This window comes from Palaemon carinicauda, chromosome 26, assembly GCF_036898095.1.
Source record: "Palaemon carinicauda isolate YSFRI2023 chromosome 26, ASM3689809v2, whole genome shotgun sequence".
NCBI lineage: Eukaryota > Metazoa > Arthropoda > Malacostraca > Decapoda > Palaemonidae > Palaemon > Palaemon carinicauda.
The window spans coordinates 103,333,947-103,352,659 of NC_090750.1; the positions used below are offsets into that span (position 1 = coordinate 103,333,947).

An 18,713-nucleotide genomic window follows, 5' to 3' on the forward strand; every position below is an offset into this window, starting at 1 on the left:
GACGACTCACTCCAGTTAATCTGGTGCCCTAAATCCCTAAGGTGAACGAAAATCCCCGAGTTTTCATAGCCATATCTAACAGATCTTTTGTTTTCGGATAATCTTTGAGGTAGCGAACGGCCCGTTTGCCCAACGTAGACTTTTTCACAATCCCCACATGGTACTTTATAAACGCCGGATTCTATATCTCTTTTATTTTGATAAACATTAATAAGGGCGCTTCCTATGGTCTTGGGATATGAAAAAACAAAGGGGTTCTCAGTTTTTATATTAATATAAAAACTAAGAACCCGTGTCTCGAAGACATCAAAAGGATTCTAACTGAAGCCACGTAAATCCAATCCACATAAGAACAGCGATAGTATATGAGAAAAGCTTTAATAAGGCAACGCCGTTGTCTTCTAAGATGCAAATGGCAACGTGTCCTAGCAATCTCGTCTGAAGTCTCTCCCGTGGGTGTTGTTTACTTGCGAGAGGTCTCTTGAGTCCTCTTATCCTGATTACCTTAGAGATTGACTTTGTCACACGTTTTACTTGAGGGACTTACGTTTTACTTGAGTGGCTTACGTTTTACGTGAGTGATGTACGTTTTACTTGAGGGACTTACGTTTTACTTGAGTGGCTTACGTTTTACATGCGTGAATTGTGTTTTACTTGAAAGACGTACGATTTACGTGAGTGGCACATGTTTTACGCGAGTGGCGTACGTTTTTACTTGAGTGGATTACGTCTTACGTGAGTGGATTACGTTTTACGTGAGTGACGTACAATGTACATGAGTGGCGTACGTTTTACTTGAGTGACATAAGTTTTACTTGAGTGACGTAAGTTTTACTTGAGGGACGTACGACATACTTGAGTGGCAGACATTTTACGTGAGTGACTCACGTTTTACGTGAGTGATGTACGTTTTACGTGAGTGATGTACGTTTTACTTGAGTGACGTACGTTTTGCTTAATTGAATTACGTTTTACTTGAGCGGTTTACGTTTTAATTGAGTGTCTTAACGTTTTACTTGAGTGACAACGTTTTAATTGAGTGACTTACGTTTTACTTGAATGGCATACGCTTACATGAGACTTACGATTTACTTGAGTGGCTTACGTTTTACTTGAGTGACGTACGTTTTACTTGAGTGACGTACGTTTTGCTTAATTGGATTACGTTTTACTTGAGTGGCTTACGTTTTAATTGAGGGTCTTAACGTTTTACTTGAGTGACTTAACGTTTTAATTGAGTGACTTACGTTTTACGTGAGTGACGTACGTTTTACTTGAGTGACGTACGTTTTACTTGAGCGACGTATGTTTTACATGAGTGACTTACGTTTTACTTGAGCGACGTATGTTTTACATGAGTGACTTACGTTTTACTTGAGTGGCGTAAGTTTTACGTGAGTGACTCACATTTTACTTGAGTGGCTCACGTTTTACGTGAGTGACTCAACGTTTTACTTGAGCGACGTATGTTTTACTTGAGTGGCTTACGTTTTACGTTAGTGACGTACGTTTTACGTGAGTGACTTACAATTTACTTGAGGGGCGAACATTTTACAGAGTAACTTACATTTTACATGAGTGACGTCCATTTTATATTGGTGGTGTATGTTTTAATTGAGGACTGAAGTTAATCTCCGTATTTATAGATTGCCACCGGATATTACTAGTATTATAAATAGAAATTAAGCAGCTTTGGGTGTTAGGTGGTTTAAACTCCCTGAATAACAGACGCACATATGAATAAATTCATTTTGACCTAAAAGTATGTTATGAAGAATATATTTATATGTGACATATCTGTTTTTGACGTTGTTAATAGTTTATATAGGACATATCTGTTTTGACGTTTTCACTGTTTTTAAAATGATTTATCTGTTAATTCATTCTCATTATTTATTTATTTCCTTATTTCCTTTCCTCTCTGGGCTATTTTTCTCTGTTGGAGCCCTTGGGCTTATAGCATCTTGCTTTTCCAGCTAGGGTTGTAGCTTGGCTAGTAATAATAATAATAATAATAATAATGATGATGATAATAATAATAATAATAATAATAATAATAATAATAATAATAATAATAATAATAATAATAATAGACTTGGAACCGGAAGGCTTATACTTTATGGCTCTATTAACTTTTATATATACAACATCAACAACAACAACAAATACAGCCGTTTCTAGTCCAATGCAGGACAAAGGTCTCAGACATGTTCATATTCATGTCTGGGGTTAGGGAGTTTTCATCACCACGCTGGGCAGTGCAGATTAGTGATGGTGGGAGATTTTTGTCTGATTACTCACGGCAAACCAACACAGAATGCTGATCATGGTGATGCAAATACTCTTTCACAACGTTGAGACACTCAGAAAAGGTATACTGTATATATATATATATATATATATATATATATATATATATATAAATATATATATATATATATATATATATATATATATATATAGATAGATAGATAGATAGATAGATAAATTGACAGTTCAAATTCACAATATTTCTGTATATATATATATATATATATATATATATATGTATGTATAATGTATATATAGATATATTTACGCATATATATATATATATTATATATATATATATATTATATATATATATATATATATATAATATATATATATATATATATAATATATATATATATATATATATATAGAGAGAGAGAGAGAGAGAGAGAGAGAGGAGAGAGAGAGAGAGAGAGAGAGAGAGAGAGAGAGAGAGAGAGAGAGATTATTGTAAATTTGAATCATCATAAAATTACTTATGAATATTCAAGACCCTTAATATATACTATAATGTTTATTCAATCAGTCTTCGCACTTTATAAGTGTTTATTAAAATCCAACATTTAAGGAAATAACGAAATCCTTCTGGAAATTGACCCTTGGTCCGAGGACCCCGAAATCCTAAACGTCTCCTGTTACAGAAACGACCGGGTGCTTAGAACGAACTAATGAGAACCAGTTCGATGCCGTAAGAGCTAAAGTCCCGTGGCGAACGAGCGCTAAGTGATCGTTATGTTGATGCATTTCGGGGCATCTATTTCTCTCTTCTCTGGCTGCTTCTTACGAGCGCAATTTCAGCGGATTTTCTCATTCTGTTTATTCGTTTTCTTTTCGTTTTTCTCGTTCTGGTTATTTTTGTTCTTATTCTTTTCTCATTCTGTTTATTCGTTTTCTTTTTGTTTTTCTCATTCTGATTATTTGCGTTTTTATTCCATGGTTTCGTTATTTTTTTTTTCAGCTGATTTGGGAATGTATATATTTTTTTTCTATCAACTCTGTCGTTTACTTATGGCCCTTGTTAATCTGTACGTTCATCTCTCTCTCTCTCTCTCTCTCTCTCTCTCTCTCTCTCTCTCTCTCTCTCTCTCACAACAACAACAACAACAAAAACAACAACAACAACTCCACGCTTAGCACAAAGCAGTCCAGAGGTAACAGATATAAGCTGGAATGGAAAAGATACAACACCTTTCAATGTGGTATTTTCTTTACATAAACAATAGCAAATACTTGGAACAGACTTCCAACGGATGTAGTAAACAGTAACACGGTAAACAAGTTCAATAATAACTTAGACAAGATCATAAGAACCCTCTAAATGCTTAAACTATATCGCTCTACCCAAGAGCAAATGGAGTCTCCGCGGATGGATTAAAAATTCTTTGAGACATCCAAAATCAATGTAACTCACACACCTCTCTCTCTCTCTCTCTCTCTCTCTCTCTCTCTCTCTCTCTCTCTCTCTCTCTGAATTCTAGAATAAGTTAGATAAGATAATTAAAACTCTCTAAACTTTTAACCTAATTCCCTCTACCAAAGAGCAAATGGAGTCTCCGCGGATGGACTAAAATGTCTTCGAGACATCCAAAATCCTTGTAACACACTCTCTCTCCTCTCTCTCTCTCTCTCTCTCTCTCTCCTCTCTCTCTCTCTCTCTCCTCTCTCTCTCTCTCTCTCTCTCTCTCTGAATTCAAGAATAAATTAGACAAGATAATTAAAACTCTCTAAACGTTTAAATTAATTCCCTCAACCAAAGCGTAAATGAAGTCTCCGCGGATGGAGTAAAAGGTTTTTGAGACATCCAAAATCCTTGTAAGACTCTCTCTCTCTCTCTCTCTCTCTCTCTCTCTCTCTCTCTCTCTCTCTCTCTCTCTAAACGTTTGAATTAATTCCCTCTACAAAAACTTGAATGAAGTCTCCGCGGATGGAGTAAAATGTCTTTGACACATCTAAAATCCTTGTAAAACTCTCTCTCTCTCTCTCTCTCTCTCTCTCTCTCTCTCTCTCTCTCTCTCTCTCTCTCTCTCTCTCTCTCTCTCTGGTACTTCGACCCTTTTCTCGGCAGAAGGAAAATTACATCAGCGACCTGTCAATCAGTTTCTGATCGAATGCATTTCCTTGATCGAAAATGAATGAAGCTGATAGGACCCAAAGGATTCTCTGCGGTTTGGGATATCAGATTTTCTTCAGAGGGGGAGAAGTCTCTGTCTCTCTCTCTCTCTCTCTCTCTCTCTCTCTCTCTCTCTCTCTCTCTCTGGTTCCTTGCCATAACCACAATTAATACAACTCTTAAACAAGAAACCAAGATGTGAGAGAGAGAGAGAGAGAGAGAGAGAGAGAGAGAGAGAGAGAGAGAGAGAGAGAGAGAGAGCAGATCAGACCTTCTTGACTGGGAGATATCACTCTAACAAATTAAATTATTGTTCGATAACCTAATCTATGATGCAACTTGCTAGACTCTGTGAACCTGACTAGACCCTTATGAAAAATGCCTTTTGCGAAACAGTAGATTATTTGCGCGTGATGTTTAAGGCATTAGAAGAGTTGGAAGACCCAGGCCTACATGGCTGAGGACTATGAGGCGTGAAGTGGGAGATGATGAGTGGAGAAGTATTGAATTAAAAGCTCAAGATAGAGATGACTGGCGAAATCTAACCGAGGCCCTTTGCGTCATTAGGCGTAGGAGATGATGATGATCCTGCTTTACAACTAGGGTTGTAGCTTAGCTAATAATAATAGTAATAATAATTCACTCCTTTTCAATTAACATTTCAGTATTCATTCTATGACCATTATTACACTGAAAGGGATGTAATCATATATTTTTTTTTCGTGACTATCACATTAACACCGACTTCACATCGAAGAGAAAATACACCCGTTTCTTTCTTCTCCCAATTGTATGGAATATCTGTAAAGAACTTCATTCTATTCACTCAAAACTATAGCTCTAGAGGTTCCTACGCAACCCTTATATTTTTTACTGCATTTTTATTAACCATTATCTTAGTTTTACTCATATTTATTTTCAGTCCTACACTTCTGCTTTCTCTATTCAAATCTGTAAAGAACTTCATTCTACTTACTCAAAACTACAGCTCTGGAGGTTCCTACGTAACCCTTAAATTTTTTACTCTATATCATAGTTTTACTCATATTTATTTTCAGTCCTACACTTCTGCTTTCTCTATTCAAATCTCCTATAATGTTTTGCAATTCCTCAAACGATTCACTTAATAGTATTTCCGCAGATATTTTCCCCAAACCAACAAACTAAAGTGATTGATTATCATCCTTCTCAAAGACCTTTTTTACCTCAACGAGACTAACCTTCCACCCGCAGATCTACTACCACGGCGAGAAGATCGGAGTCGAGGTGGTCATCAGCAACAAGTCGAACAAACACGTCAAGAAAATCAAAGCCAGCATCGTCCAGCTGTGCGACATCTCTCTCGGACCCACAGGCCAGATCAGGAATAATGTTGCCAGCATTGATACCCAGTGAGTAACATTATATACACAAGGGGTGATCAAAAAGTTCGGTAAAATTGTGAATATTTATCAAATTACGAACATGCCTTGTTTAAACAGTTTTCAACGATACATTTTCTTGATAGTTGTTTGGTCGAGTGTGTTATTGGGTCTTATGACTGGCCAGATAGTGTTACTTTGCATCCTCTCTGGTTACGGCTCGTTTTCCTTTGCTTTTATATACATCAAGTAATCTGGCCAATACTTTAAATATTCTCCTCTGTCCCCAGGTTAGGCTAGGCTAAGGTGCTCAAGGCCTCAGCAACCTGTTGAAATCTACTTCTAGAGTGTTATTGGGTCTTATGACTGGCCAGATAGTATTACATTAAATTCCTCTCTGGTTACGGCTCATTTTTCCTTTGCTTACATATACACCAAATAATCTGGCCTATACTCTACATATTCTCCTCTGTCCCCAGGTTTGTTTAGGTTACGTTAAGTTGGTCAAGGCACCAACCACCCATTGAAATGCTACTGCTAGAGTGTTATTGGGTCCTATGACTGGCCAGATATTATTACATTGGATCCCTTTCTGGTTACGGCTATTTTTCCTTTGCTTTCATATACACCGAATAATCTGGCCTATACATATTCTCCTCTGCCCCCATACACCGTACAACATTGAGACTGCCAAACATTTCTTCTACCCCTTGATTGATTGATTGATTGATTTAAAGTTGTCAGGATGCCTGAAAACTTTAAATCAATCAATCAATCAAGGGGTTAACTACTGCACTGTAATTTTTCATTGGCTACTTTTGGTAAGGGTGGAACATACTTTTAGCTATGATAAGGAGCTCTTCTAAGAGGACACTCCAAAATTAAACCGATGTTCTCTAGTCTTGGGTAGTGCCATAGCCTCTTTCACTGTCTGGGGTAGAGTTCTCTTGCTTGAGGGTACACTCAAACACACTATTCTAGCTGTTTTCTTATTTTCTTTTCTCACTGGGACTATTTTCCCTGCTGGAACCCTTTGGGCTTATAGCATCCTGCTTTTCTAACTAGGGCTTTAGCATAGCTAGTAATAATGATAATAGTTTTAGTTAGTAACGTACCCTCTGCACCGTAGTTTTGCACTGTTATGGGTTAGAGTTCTCTTGTTTGAGGGTACACTCAGGCACATTATTATATATGTTTCCTTATTTCCTTTCCTCTATGCTATTTCCCTTTTGGAGCCCTTGGGCTTATAGCATCCTAGTTTTTTAATTAGGGTGTAGCTTAGCTAATAATAATAATAATAATAATAATAATAATAATAATAATAATAATAGTAATAGTGTTAGAATAAGGTAGACATCTGCCATCAAAGATTCTTGCTTATGATATAAACCTAATCCTTGAAATATTTTGGAATGAGAAATATGAAGAGATTTATAAATTTTTTGTAATGAGAAATATAAAGAGATTTATATATTCTTTTCTTTTAGAATGAGAAATATGAAGAGATTTATATATATATATATATATATATATATATATATATATATATATATATATATATATATATTTTTTAATGAGAAATATGACGTTGTTTTTGGGGGGAATGAGAAATATGAAGAGATTAATAATTTTTTGGAATGAGAAATATGAAGAAATTTATATATTTTTTTGGAATGAGAAATATGAAGAGATTTATATATATAAATTATTTTGGGGGGAATGAGAAATATGAAGAGATTTGATTTTTAAAAAAATTTGGAATGAGGAATATGAAGAAACTTAATTTTATTTTTATTTTTTTTTTGGAATGAGAAATATGAAAAGAAACTATGATTAGATAGAAAGAATATTCTTTTGTAAATGATAGAACATAATAAAGTAGAGATGATGAAATAAATACGAGAAACTTATCAGCAAAGACAATCCATTGACTACTTTCCAAAGTGGTATTAACGTCAGCATTTCTAAGGCTTCACTCACCCTCCCAGGGTCGCGTTTGCTGGAAAAAAAATATTTATTTTATATCTGCATTCACTATTGAAGAAAAGAAAACCAGAGGGGGCTCTCAGTAGAGCGCAGACCTCCGCTGCGGCAGCTTATTTCTCGACCCTTTGCTCGACCTTGTCCTTAACATATATTAAAATTAGAGCGCAGACCTCCGCCGCGGCAGCTTATTTCTCGACCCTTTGCTCGACCTTGTCCTTATCGTGTATTGAATAAGAACGCAGACCTCCGCCGCGGCAGCTTATTTCTCGACCCTTTGCTCGACCTTGTCCTTAACGTGTATTGAATAAGAACGCAGACCTCCGCCGCGGCAGCTTATTTCTCGACCCTTTGCTCGACCTTGTCCTTAACGTGTATTGAATAAGAACGCAGACCTCCGCCGCGGCAGCTTATTTCTCGACCCTTTGCTCGACCTTGTCCTTAACGTGTATTGAATAAGAACGCAGACCTCCGCCGCGGCAGCTTATTTCTCGACCCTTTGCTCGACCTTGTCCTTAACATGTATTAAATTAGAACGCAGACCTCCGCCGTGGCAGCTTATTTCTCGACCCTTTGCTCGACCTTGTCCTTAACGTGTATTAGATTAGAACGCAGACCTCCGCCGCGGCAGCTTATTTCTCGACCCTTTGCTCGACCTTGTCCTTAACATGTATTGAATTAGAACGCAGACCTCCGCCGCGGCAGCTTATTTCTCGACCCTTTGCTCGACCTTGTCCTTAACATGTATTAGATTAGAAAGCAGACCTCCGCCGCGGCAGCTTATTTGTCGACCCCGTGCTCGACCTTGTCCTTAACATGTATTAAATTAGAAAGCAGACCTCCGCCGCGGCAGCTTATTTCTCGACCCTTTGCTCGACCTTGTCCTTAACATGTATTGAATTAGAACGCAGACCTCCGCCACGGCAGCTTATTTCACGACCTTTGCTTGACCTTGTCCTTTACATGTATTGAATTAGAACGCAGACCTCCGCCACGGCAGCTTATTTCTCGACCCTTTGCTCGACCTTGTCCTTAACATGTATTAGATTAGAAAGCAGACCTCCGCCGCGGCAGCTTATTTGTCGACCCCGTGCTCGACCTTGTCCTTAACATGTATTAAATTAGAACGCAGACCTCCGCCGTGGCAGCTTATTTCTCGACCCTTTGCTCGACCTTGTCCTTAACGTGTATTAGATTAGAACGCAGACCTCCGCCGCGGCAGCTTATTTCTCGACCCTTTGCTCGACCTTGTCCTTAACATGTATTGAATTAGAACGCAGACCTCCGCCGCGGCAGCTTATTTCTCGACCCTTTGCTCGACCTTGTCCTTAACATGTATTAGATTAGAAAGCAGACCTCCGCCGCGGCAGCTTATTTGTCGACCCCGTGCTCGACCTTGTCCTTAACATGTATTAAATTAGAAAGCAGACCTCCGCCGCGGCAGCTTATTTCTCGACCCTTTGCTCGACCTTGTCCTTAACATGTATTGAATTAGAACGCAGACCTCCGCCACGGCAGCTTATTTCACGACCTTTGCTTGACCTTGTCCTTTACATGTATTGAATTAGAACGCAGACCTCCGCCACGGCAGCTTATTTCACGACCTTTGCTTGACCTTGTCCTTTACATGTATTGAATTAGAACGCAGACCTCCGCCACGGCAGCTTATTTCACGACCTTTGCTTGACCTTGTCCTTAACATGTATTAAATTAGAAAGCAGACCTCCGCCACGGCAGCTTATTTCTCGACCCTTTGCTCGACCTTGTCCTTAACATGTATTGAATTAGAACGCAGACCTCCGCCACGGCAGCTTATTTCACGACCTTTGCTTGACCTTGTCCTTTACATGTATTGAATTAGAACGCAGACCTCCGCCACGGCAGCTTATTTCACGACCTTTGCTTGACCTTGTCCTTAACATGTATTAAATTAGAAAGCAGACCTCCGCCACGGCAGCTTATTTCTCGACCCTTTGCTCGACCTTGTCCTTAACATGTATTGAATTAGAACGCAGACCTCCGCCACGGCAGCTTATTTCACGACCTTTGCTTGACCTTGTCCTTTACATGTATTGAATTAGAACGCAGACCTCCGCCACGGCAGCTTATTTCACGACCCTTTGCTTGACCTTGACCTTGACCTCTGACTTTAAAATGTATTAATTGGCATGATATTTTCATGCACTCAAATATGAACCTAGTTTGAAGTCACTGTGACAACGATGTCCAAACTTATGGCTGATTACCTGAATTGAACATTTTGCTTGACCCTGACCTTTATCCATGACCTTGACCTTCCAAAATTTAATCATTCCCAGCTTTTTACCCAACAGTTAATCCCTGCAAGTTTCATTACTCTACGATTAAAATACGGTCAGGAACCTGTTCACAAACAAACACACAAACAGGGGTTAAAACATAATTACCTTCCAACTTCCTTGGCGGAGATAATAAGCAAGAGTAATGTGAATTGGACATTTTGCTTGACCGTGACCTTGACCTTTGACATTGACCTTCCAACATTTATTCATCCCCAGCTCTATACATAGCAGTTAATCCCTGCAAGTTTCATTACGATTAAAATTGTTGCCAGGAAGCTGTTTACAAACAAACACCCAAACAGGGGTTAAAACATAACCACCTTCAAAATTCGTTGGCGGAGGTAATAAACAAAAGTTACGTGGCTATAAAGAATGCAAGATGTTTATAATCGATACATTCTCCCCAAATTAATCAATTTGTTTATTAATGGTTTTAATAGAGATATTATTATGTTACGTTAAAATATATTTCATTTCTCAGAAGTCCTTGGACTACGTGTTTAAGAGTTGAATGATGAAGCAAATATTGTAAGAGAAAATATTCTGGCCACTTGGTGGTTTCGCAATACCTAAGGCTAGTAAAGAAATTATTATTATTATTATTATTATTATTATTATTATTATTATTATTATTAGCTAAGCTACAACCGCAGTTGGAAAAGCAGGATGCTATAAGCCCAAGGGCTTCAACGGGGAAAAATAGCCCAGTGAGGAAAGGCAATATATACTTTAGTTATTATTATTATTATTATTATTATTATTATTATTAGCTACGCTACAACCCTCGTTGGAAAAGCAGGTTGCTAAAAGCCCAAGGGTTCTAACAGGAAAAAATAGCCCAGTGAGGAAAGGAAATATATAGTTATTATTATTGTCAATATTATTATTACTAGCTAAGCTACAACCCTAGTTGGAAAAGCAGGATGCTATAAGCCCAAGGGTTCCAACAGGAAAAATATCCCAGTGATGAAAGGAAATATGTAGTTATTATTATTATTATTGTTATTATTATTACTAGCTAATCTACAACCCTAGTTTGAAAAGCAGGTTGCTAAAAGCCCAAGGCCTCTAATTGGGGAAAATAGCCCAGTGAGGAAAGGAAATGTATAGTTATTATTATTATTATTATTATTATTATTATTATTATTATTACTAGCTAATCTACAACCCTAGTTTGAAAAGCAGGATGCTATAAGCCCAAGGGCTCCAACAGGGAAAAGTAATCCAGTGAGGAAAGAAAATTTATAGTTATTGTTATTATTATTGTTATTATTATTACTAGCTAATCTACAAACCTAGTTTGAAAAAGAAGGATGCTGTAAGCTCAAGGGCTCCAACAGGGAAAAGTAGCCCAGTGAGGAAAGGAAATATATAGTTATTATTATTATTGTTATTATTATTATTACTAGTTAATCTATAACCCTAGTTGGAAAAGCGGGATGCTATAAGCCCAAGGGCTCCAACAGGAAAAATATCCCAGTAAGGAAAGGAAATATATAGTTATTATTGTTATTATTATCATCACTAGATACGTTACAACCCTATTTGGAAAAGCAGGATGCTATAAGCCCAAGGGCTCCAACAAGGAAAAATAGCCTAGAGAGGAAAAGAAATAAGGAAATAAATATATGAGAAGTAATGAATGAAAATATAAAATATCTTAAGATCAGTAACGTTAAAATGGATCTGTCATATATAAGCTATAAAGAGAGACTTGTATATCAACCTGACCAACATAAGAACATTCTCTGCAAGTTTGAACTTCGGAAGTTCTTGAAACGAAGTTCCAATATATTCACTTATAATAAGTTAGTTTTTCGGCGTTGATTTCCATCGTAATGACTTTCATAAAGTCATCATCATCATCATCATCATCATCATCATCTCCTCCTACGCCCATTGACGCAAAGGGCCTCGGTTAGGTTTCGCCAGTCGTCTCTATCTTGAGCTTTTAATTCAATACTTCTTCATTCATGATCTCCTACTTCTTACTGGAAAACTATATATATATGTTATCTGACTCATTATTTTCAATAGCTGTTTATACAAATAAAATCTTTAAAAACAAAACTATATGAATATGTTGAAAACATTCTTATACAGTATGTCATAAGACATTATTTTAATAGCTGTTTATACAAAATAAATTCTTTAAAAAACAAAACTACGGTATATAAATATGTTAAAAACATTCTTATACAGTATGTCACAAGACATTATTTTAATAACTTTTTATACAAAATAAATTCTTTAAGAACAAAACGTAATGAATATGTTAAAAACATTCTTATACAGTACGTCATAAGACTCATTATCTTTAATAGCTGTTTATACAAATAAATTCTTTTAAAAATATATATAGTGTTCGGGTAGCTGACCTGAATAATCTCCAGCCAATCCCTTTGAACAAAAAGATTTAATTCCAATTTTGTGCTAAAAAAAATCGTATAAATACATTTTATATAACACACGTATGAAGTGTATATTAGTGTGCGAAGTCCGCGCGTATATTTGTAAGTATATTTGTAAACATATTGTGGCAACGTTGGTGATAGGTACTAAAAGAGAAGCAAGATAATTGCAAGTGGAAGATGATTCAACAGATAACGTGCTTATATACAAACAGTTGAGAGCAAGAATGTCACCAAAATTCCAACAATACGAAACATGCGGTGGCAAGCTTAAATGGGTTGTTTTATTAAAATTAACTGAAGGAGAGAATGTTCAATATCAATTATTAAAGCTTTTATTATTTTTACTGTTGTTATTATTTGGTTTTGTTATTGTTGTTCTTCCTCTTGTTGTTGTTATTATCAAGATGTTGTTTAGGAATCTCTTTAATTAACTTTCCAATTATTGTGCTTATAGCATCTTGTTTTTTCCAACTAGGGTTGTAGCTTAGCTAATAATAATAATAATGATAATAATAATAATAATGATAATAATAATAAAAACAACAACAGCAATAATAATAATAATAATAATAATAATAATGATAATAATGATGATGATGATGAAAATGATAATAGTAATAATAACAACAACAATAATAATAATAATAATAATAATAATAATAATAATAATAATAATAATAATAATAATAATGATAATAACAACAATGATAATAACAATAATAATAACGACAATAATAATAATAATAACAACAACAACAACATCAACAACATCAGCAATAATAATAATAACAACAACAACATCAGCAATAATAATAATAATAATAATAATAATAATAATAATAATAATAATAATACTTACACTTCAGACAAAGAAGATAGATCAAAATCAAGAGTAGAGACTAGAAGAAACTATTAATATATTTCTGTCGCCATCATTCTCTTTCTGACTATCTCTAACGCCGAAGGCTTCAAAAGGCTTCTCTTCGAGTCTCCTCTGTTGCTTAGTCATCTAGAAAACTCATAACACCTCATTCTGTTGAGGGGCTTTTTTCTATTGTGATATTTTCCGTTTTTTCTTTTTTTCGATCATGTTTTTTTCTGTTGTCTTTTTTTTCTTTTTTTTTTTTGTCATGTTTTTTCTGTCATGGTTTTTTGTCATGTTTTTTCTGTTATGGTTTTTTTTTCTTTTTCTTCTGTTATGTTTTTTTTCTGTCATGCTTTTTTTCGTCATGTTTTTTTTTCTGTCGTTTCCTTTTTTTTTTTTTTTTTTTTGTCTTTTCCTGTCATGTTTTTTTTCGTCATGTTTTTGTCATTTTTTTTTGTTTTTATCTTTTTCTGTCATATTTTCTTGTCATGCTTTTTTCGTCATCTTTTGTCTGTCATGTTTTTTTTCTTTCATGTTTTTTTTTTTTTGTCATGTTTTTTTCTTTCATGTTTTTTTTTGTCATGTATTTTTCTGTCGTTTTTTTTTTTTGTCATTTTTTCTTTCATGTTTTTTCTTTGGCCTGTGGGTTTTTTTTGGAGGGGGCATGTTTTTCTCTTTCGTCATGTTTTTTATGATTTTTTTCAGTCATGTTTTTTTCTTTCGTCGTGTTTTTTTTTGTCATGTTTTTTGTCATATTTTTTTTTCTGTCGTCATGGTTTATTTTCTGTCATGTTTTTTCTTTCGTCGTTTTTTTTTATGTTTTTTCTTTCGTCATGTTTTTTGTCATCCTTTTTTGCTGTCGTCATGTTTTATTTTCTGTCAAGTTTTTTCTTTCGTCGGGTTTTTTTTTTTTGTCATGCTTTTTCTTTCGTCATGTTTCTTGTCATTTTTCTGTCATGTTTTTTTCTTTCGTCAAGTTTTTTTCCTGTTATGTTTTTCCTGTCCTCATTTTTGTTCTGTCATATTTTATGCCATGTTTTTTTTCTGTCATGTTTTTCTTCTTTCATCATGTTGTCTTTCTGTCATGTTTTTTTTCATGTTTTTTCTTTCGTCATGTTTTTTTCTGTCATGTTTTTTCTTTCCAACTAGGGTTGTAGCTTAGCTAATAATAATAATAATAATAATAATAATAAACGAAATCATGTATCGTACGTAATTACTTCAAAATTCTCTTTCTCCCCAACAGAGAAGGCTGTCCTGTGGTACCAGGGTCAGGCCTCAGCCGGACCTTCGGACTGGTGCCAAAGATGGAGGACAACCTCGAGCGCCGAGGAGTAGCCATGGATGGGCGACTCAAGGTTGAAGAGACGAACTTAGCTTCTTCTACTTTGTAAGTATAGGCCTATAATTAGGCCTACTCTTTTATCTTTTTCCTAAAAGGCTCACTGTGATACATATCCTAAGATGCAACTCAATGTTGAAGAGACGAACTTAGCCTCTTCTACTTTGTAAGTATAGGTCTATAGGCCTACTCTTTATCCTTTTGCTTAAAGGCTTACTATGATGCATTTCCCAACTGCAACTCAATGTTGAAGAGACGAACTTACCTTCTACTTAGTTAGTATAGGCCTATAACTACGCCTACTTATTATCCTTTTGCTAAAAGGTTTACTGTGATGCTTTTCCCAACTGCAACTCAATGTTGAAGAGACGAACTTACAGCTTCTACTTTGTTAGTATAGGCCTATAACTATGCCTACTTATTATCCTTTCGCTAAAAGCTTTACTATGATGCTTTTCACAAGATGCATCTCAATATGAATGGTCTCCACGTCCCCAGCACTGGGCCATATAGCCTAATTTCTATTTGAAAAAAGAAATTAACAAACTATTTGGAATTTTGAAGGAGCCGTTACATAGGTTTAATCTTACCAAGAATACAGAATTCATTAATCTTTATCTATGGATTGATTATATGCTCCTAAACACACCAGTTAATATTAACATGTTATAATAAGACCATTCATATCCTATTTAATATTTTCCGATTATTCAAACTCGGTTAACAAGTTTTCATTGTTACTGAGAATTTACAGTAGAGTGATACCCCGCCCAACGAGACCCGACATACGTTAGGTTTTGACGTAAGTCGGATTTTATCACTATAAAGCAACATATATAAGCTCCCTATACACATAATAAACATGGGATACCCCATGCAACCTGCTATTCAATGACTCCACATATCTACATTAATAAGCTTTCATGTGAAGTACATGTACTGTAAAGTACATACATTGCTGTACATTTCTGAGCGTATGTAACGGGAATGACTTGTGTGGTTTTTTTTAACAGAAGAGAGAAAGATACAATTAACAATGATATGGCACAATAAACTGTGACAATAATATTAACACATTAATAAATGTCACTTTACATTGAAGTGTGCATCTCTTTTGCGTACTAAACAGAAGAAGGTGGAGTTAGAAAGGAGGAATTAGTTGCTGGTATAGGAGAATGACGTGGTTAATGGCCAAAATTAAACTGTAGATTTTGTTGTTACATGAAAGTTTTGTTCTACCATGATCAAAAACCTAAAAACTGCAAAAAACAAATCAGAAACTCCCAGAAACGCCGTCTAAAAATGGCGCTGCAAAAAGGAATGGCGACCAGTGTACGTATTAACATTAACACACTGGTATTGGAGTTGTAACGGCTCTCCCACGTTACCGATCCTATCCCATATCCTTCTAGATAAGGTTAGCTTTATTCGGGGAAGGATAGCCGTGGTTGTATTTAAACACGTCCCTGTTACATACACGTTATCTTTCGGGATATTAGCTCCGGGGGTAGTAACCAACTGATACCTCGACAGGTAAAATTCTCTGGTATATCACTCGCATAAATATCCCAAGTAGAAAGCTGCCTAGAGTAACTTCCATTGGGACGACATAGCTCGAGCCCAAAGATAGATTTTTCCTATGTCAAAATCCCTTTTTTGCCCTATCAAACCTGACGTCGATGGCCTTTCTTTTTTCCCTGACTAGGAACTGATTCAAAGTTTACTGAATGGTATTCCTATTATTTTCTAAAATTACCATTATATTTATTATTTATACCTAAAATACCTTGCGTATTACCTTGTAATTACGATTGGCTTTCATATTGTAACCAAACTATCATATATGTCCTTACTCTTTTAAAACAATATTGCTTACTCTCTTCCAATTTCTATAGCTCGGCATTGTTCATTTAACTGTAATGCCGTTTTAATTTATCTCTCAGAAAATTCTGGTAAAATGCCTCCAGTACAAGTTCTAATACATTCGAAAAATTTTGACGACACAATTTCGACCCTCCCCCTGTCAAATTCAGTACATTCCCTTTATTATATCTTGAGCAGAAGTAAGCTCCATAATTTTAACTCTGTCTCATACTGGTCTACTCTCTTCAGATTCACCAATCCGGATCACCGCGAGCAGTTCGGGGTGGTGGTCTCTTACGTGGCCAAAGTGAAACTCACGATGGGAACTCTCGGTGGAGATCTAGTGGCTGAGGTACCTTTCACCCTCATGAACCCACCTCCAGAGGATTTGGCCAGGGTAAGTGCTTCTGTTCCCTTGGAAATAGTCTGGGAGTGAGGAAAGCAACGCAAATTCACATCTATACTGTAAGACTGGCCAGTAGTCGTGAATGATTCAATTTGGGCATTAGTTTCTTTAGAAGGTAAGTAAGGCTTAATTTCTTTTAAGATCTTCTTTAAGTTGCTTAAAAACAAATGAAAACTCAAGAAAAATTCTCCACATACCGTACTTCAACTGTACATTATTGCTTTCACCAAAATCGAAGATAAATCAAGGAGTTCAACTTATGTTAGCAGTCGACAAAATAAGATTATTATAATCACGAACAACAAGGAAATCAATCAATACCATTTTCTGAATAAAGTCTTCACAATTACAATTGTTATATGCTATTTCATTGTAGTTATAAGGCTATTCACACACAAACCCAGATTCCCCAGGGCTTTCACTCTGGACAGGGCATCTTAGACCCACGGTCATAGCCCCCAATAGTGTATTCAAATCAACAAACAGTTGTATAATCCACCGTTACAATCATTTTAATTGTACTTTCTTTATTCAGGCTGAAGCCTTGAAGGTCAACCCACCTGAGAGCCTTGAGGAGTCCACTCGCCTTGTCATCGAGGACTGCCACAGGATGTCGGTCTCCGACAACCTGAACCTGATGGAGATGCAGAAGTCTGTGGATTCACTAGACGCGCCCCTAAACGACGACGCGTTTTCGAAGAGCAGTGGCCCAGAGGATGTCAAAACGCCCGAAGACGCCGCGAGCAAGAAGTGATGTGCCCCTCCTCTGACATCTGATGTCCCCTCTGAAGAGCAGTAGGCCAGAGGATGTCAAATTGCCAGAAGACGCAGCGAGCAGGAAGTGATGTGCCCCTCTTCTGACATCTGATGTCCCCTCTGAAGATCAGTGGCCCAGAGGATATCAAAATGCCAGAAGACACAGCAAGGAAGAAGTGATGTCCTTCTTCTGACATCTGATGTCTCCTCTGAAGATCAGTGGCCCAGAGGATGTCAAAGTGCCAGAAGACGCTGCGAGCAAGAAGTGATGTGCCCCTCTTCTGACATCTGATGTCTCCTCTCTGCTTTTGCTTCCTCCCTCACATGATCTGCGACTTCTAAAACTGTCGAAATTTCATGAATGCGGAATCCCAAAGTATTCTATTTTTTTTTTTCAATGGCCGATGTAACTTTTCCTACCGATGTGATGTTTTTGTTCAAAATGAAATTTTTTAGGTTTAGCTAAATGCATAATATTGATAGAAAGGTGACAAATTAAATGTGCCAGTGGATGATCTAAAGATTCCGCTCCTTCAAACAAAACTTAAATGGATTAATAGCTTTAATTTATGTATGATTAAGTCTTATGTCTAGCTACTGAAGACTTTGTGATATCATCAGGAAACATGTTTCTCTTACATTCCCAGACTGAAGAACTTACTCTTGCTATAACTGTATTTTTAATGATACCTCCTTCTATTATACATCCTGATCATGAATGACAAAAGCCAAATGAATAAACAGAAGAACATTAATTTTGATACCATAACTTACTTTTATTATTGTATTTCTACATTTTACAACCTTTCCTTCTTTTCCTCTTTGTATTTCAACATTTCACAACCTATTTTTTTCTTCTATTTCTTTTGTAGTTCAAATTTTACAAGATTTTTCTCTTTTCTTTTTTGTATTTCAACATTTTACAATGTTTTCTTCCTTTCCTTTTTGTATTTCAACATTTCACAACCTATTTTTCCTT

At 36.1% G+C, this 18,713-nt stretch overlaps 1 protein-coding gene across 1 annotated transcript in view; it reads left to right on the forward strand.

Annotated features, from left to right (window-relative positions):
• LOC137620094 (arrestin homolog) overlaps nt 1–18,438 on the forward strand; it is a 26,733-nt gene extending 8,295 nt beyond the window's left edge. The window contains exons 4-7 of the mRNA XM_068350368.1: nt 5,657–5,814; nt 14,614–14,757; nt 16,822–16,969; nt 17,514–18,438. Coding sequence (XP_068206469.1) covers nt 5,657–5,814; nt 14,614–14,757; nt 16,822–16,969; nt 17,514–17,732 — 669 coding nt within the window. The 3' untranslated portion in view covers nt 17,733–18,438. The remainder of the gene's footprint in view (nt 1–5,656; nt 5,815–14,613; nt 14,758–16,821; nt 16,970–17,513) is intronic.
• Nucleotides 18,439–18,713: the final 275 nt, after the last annotated feature.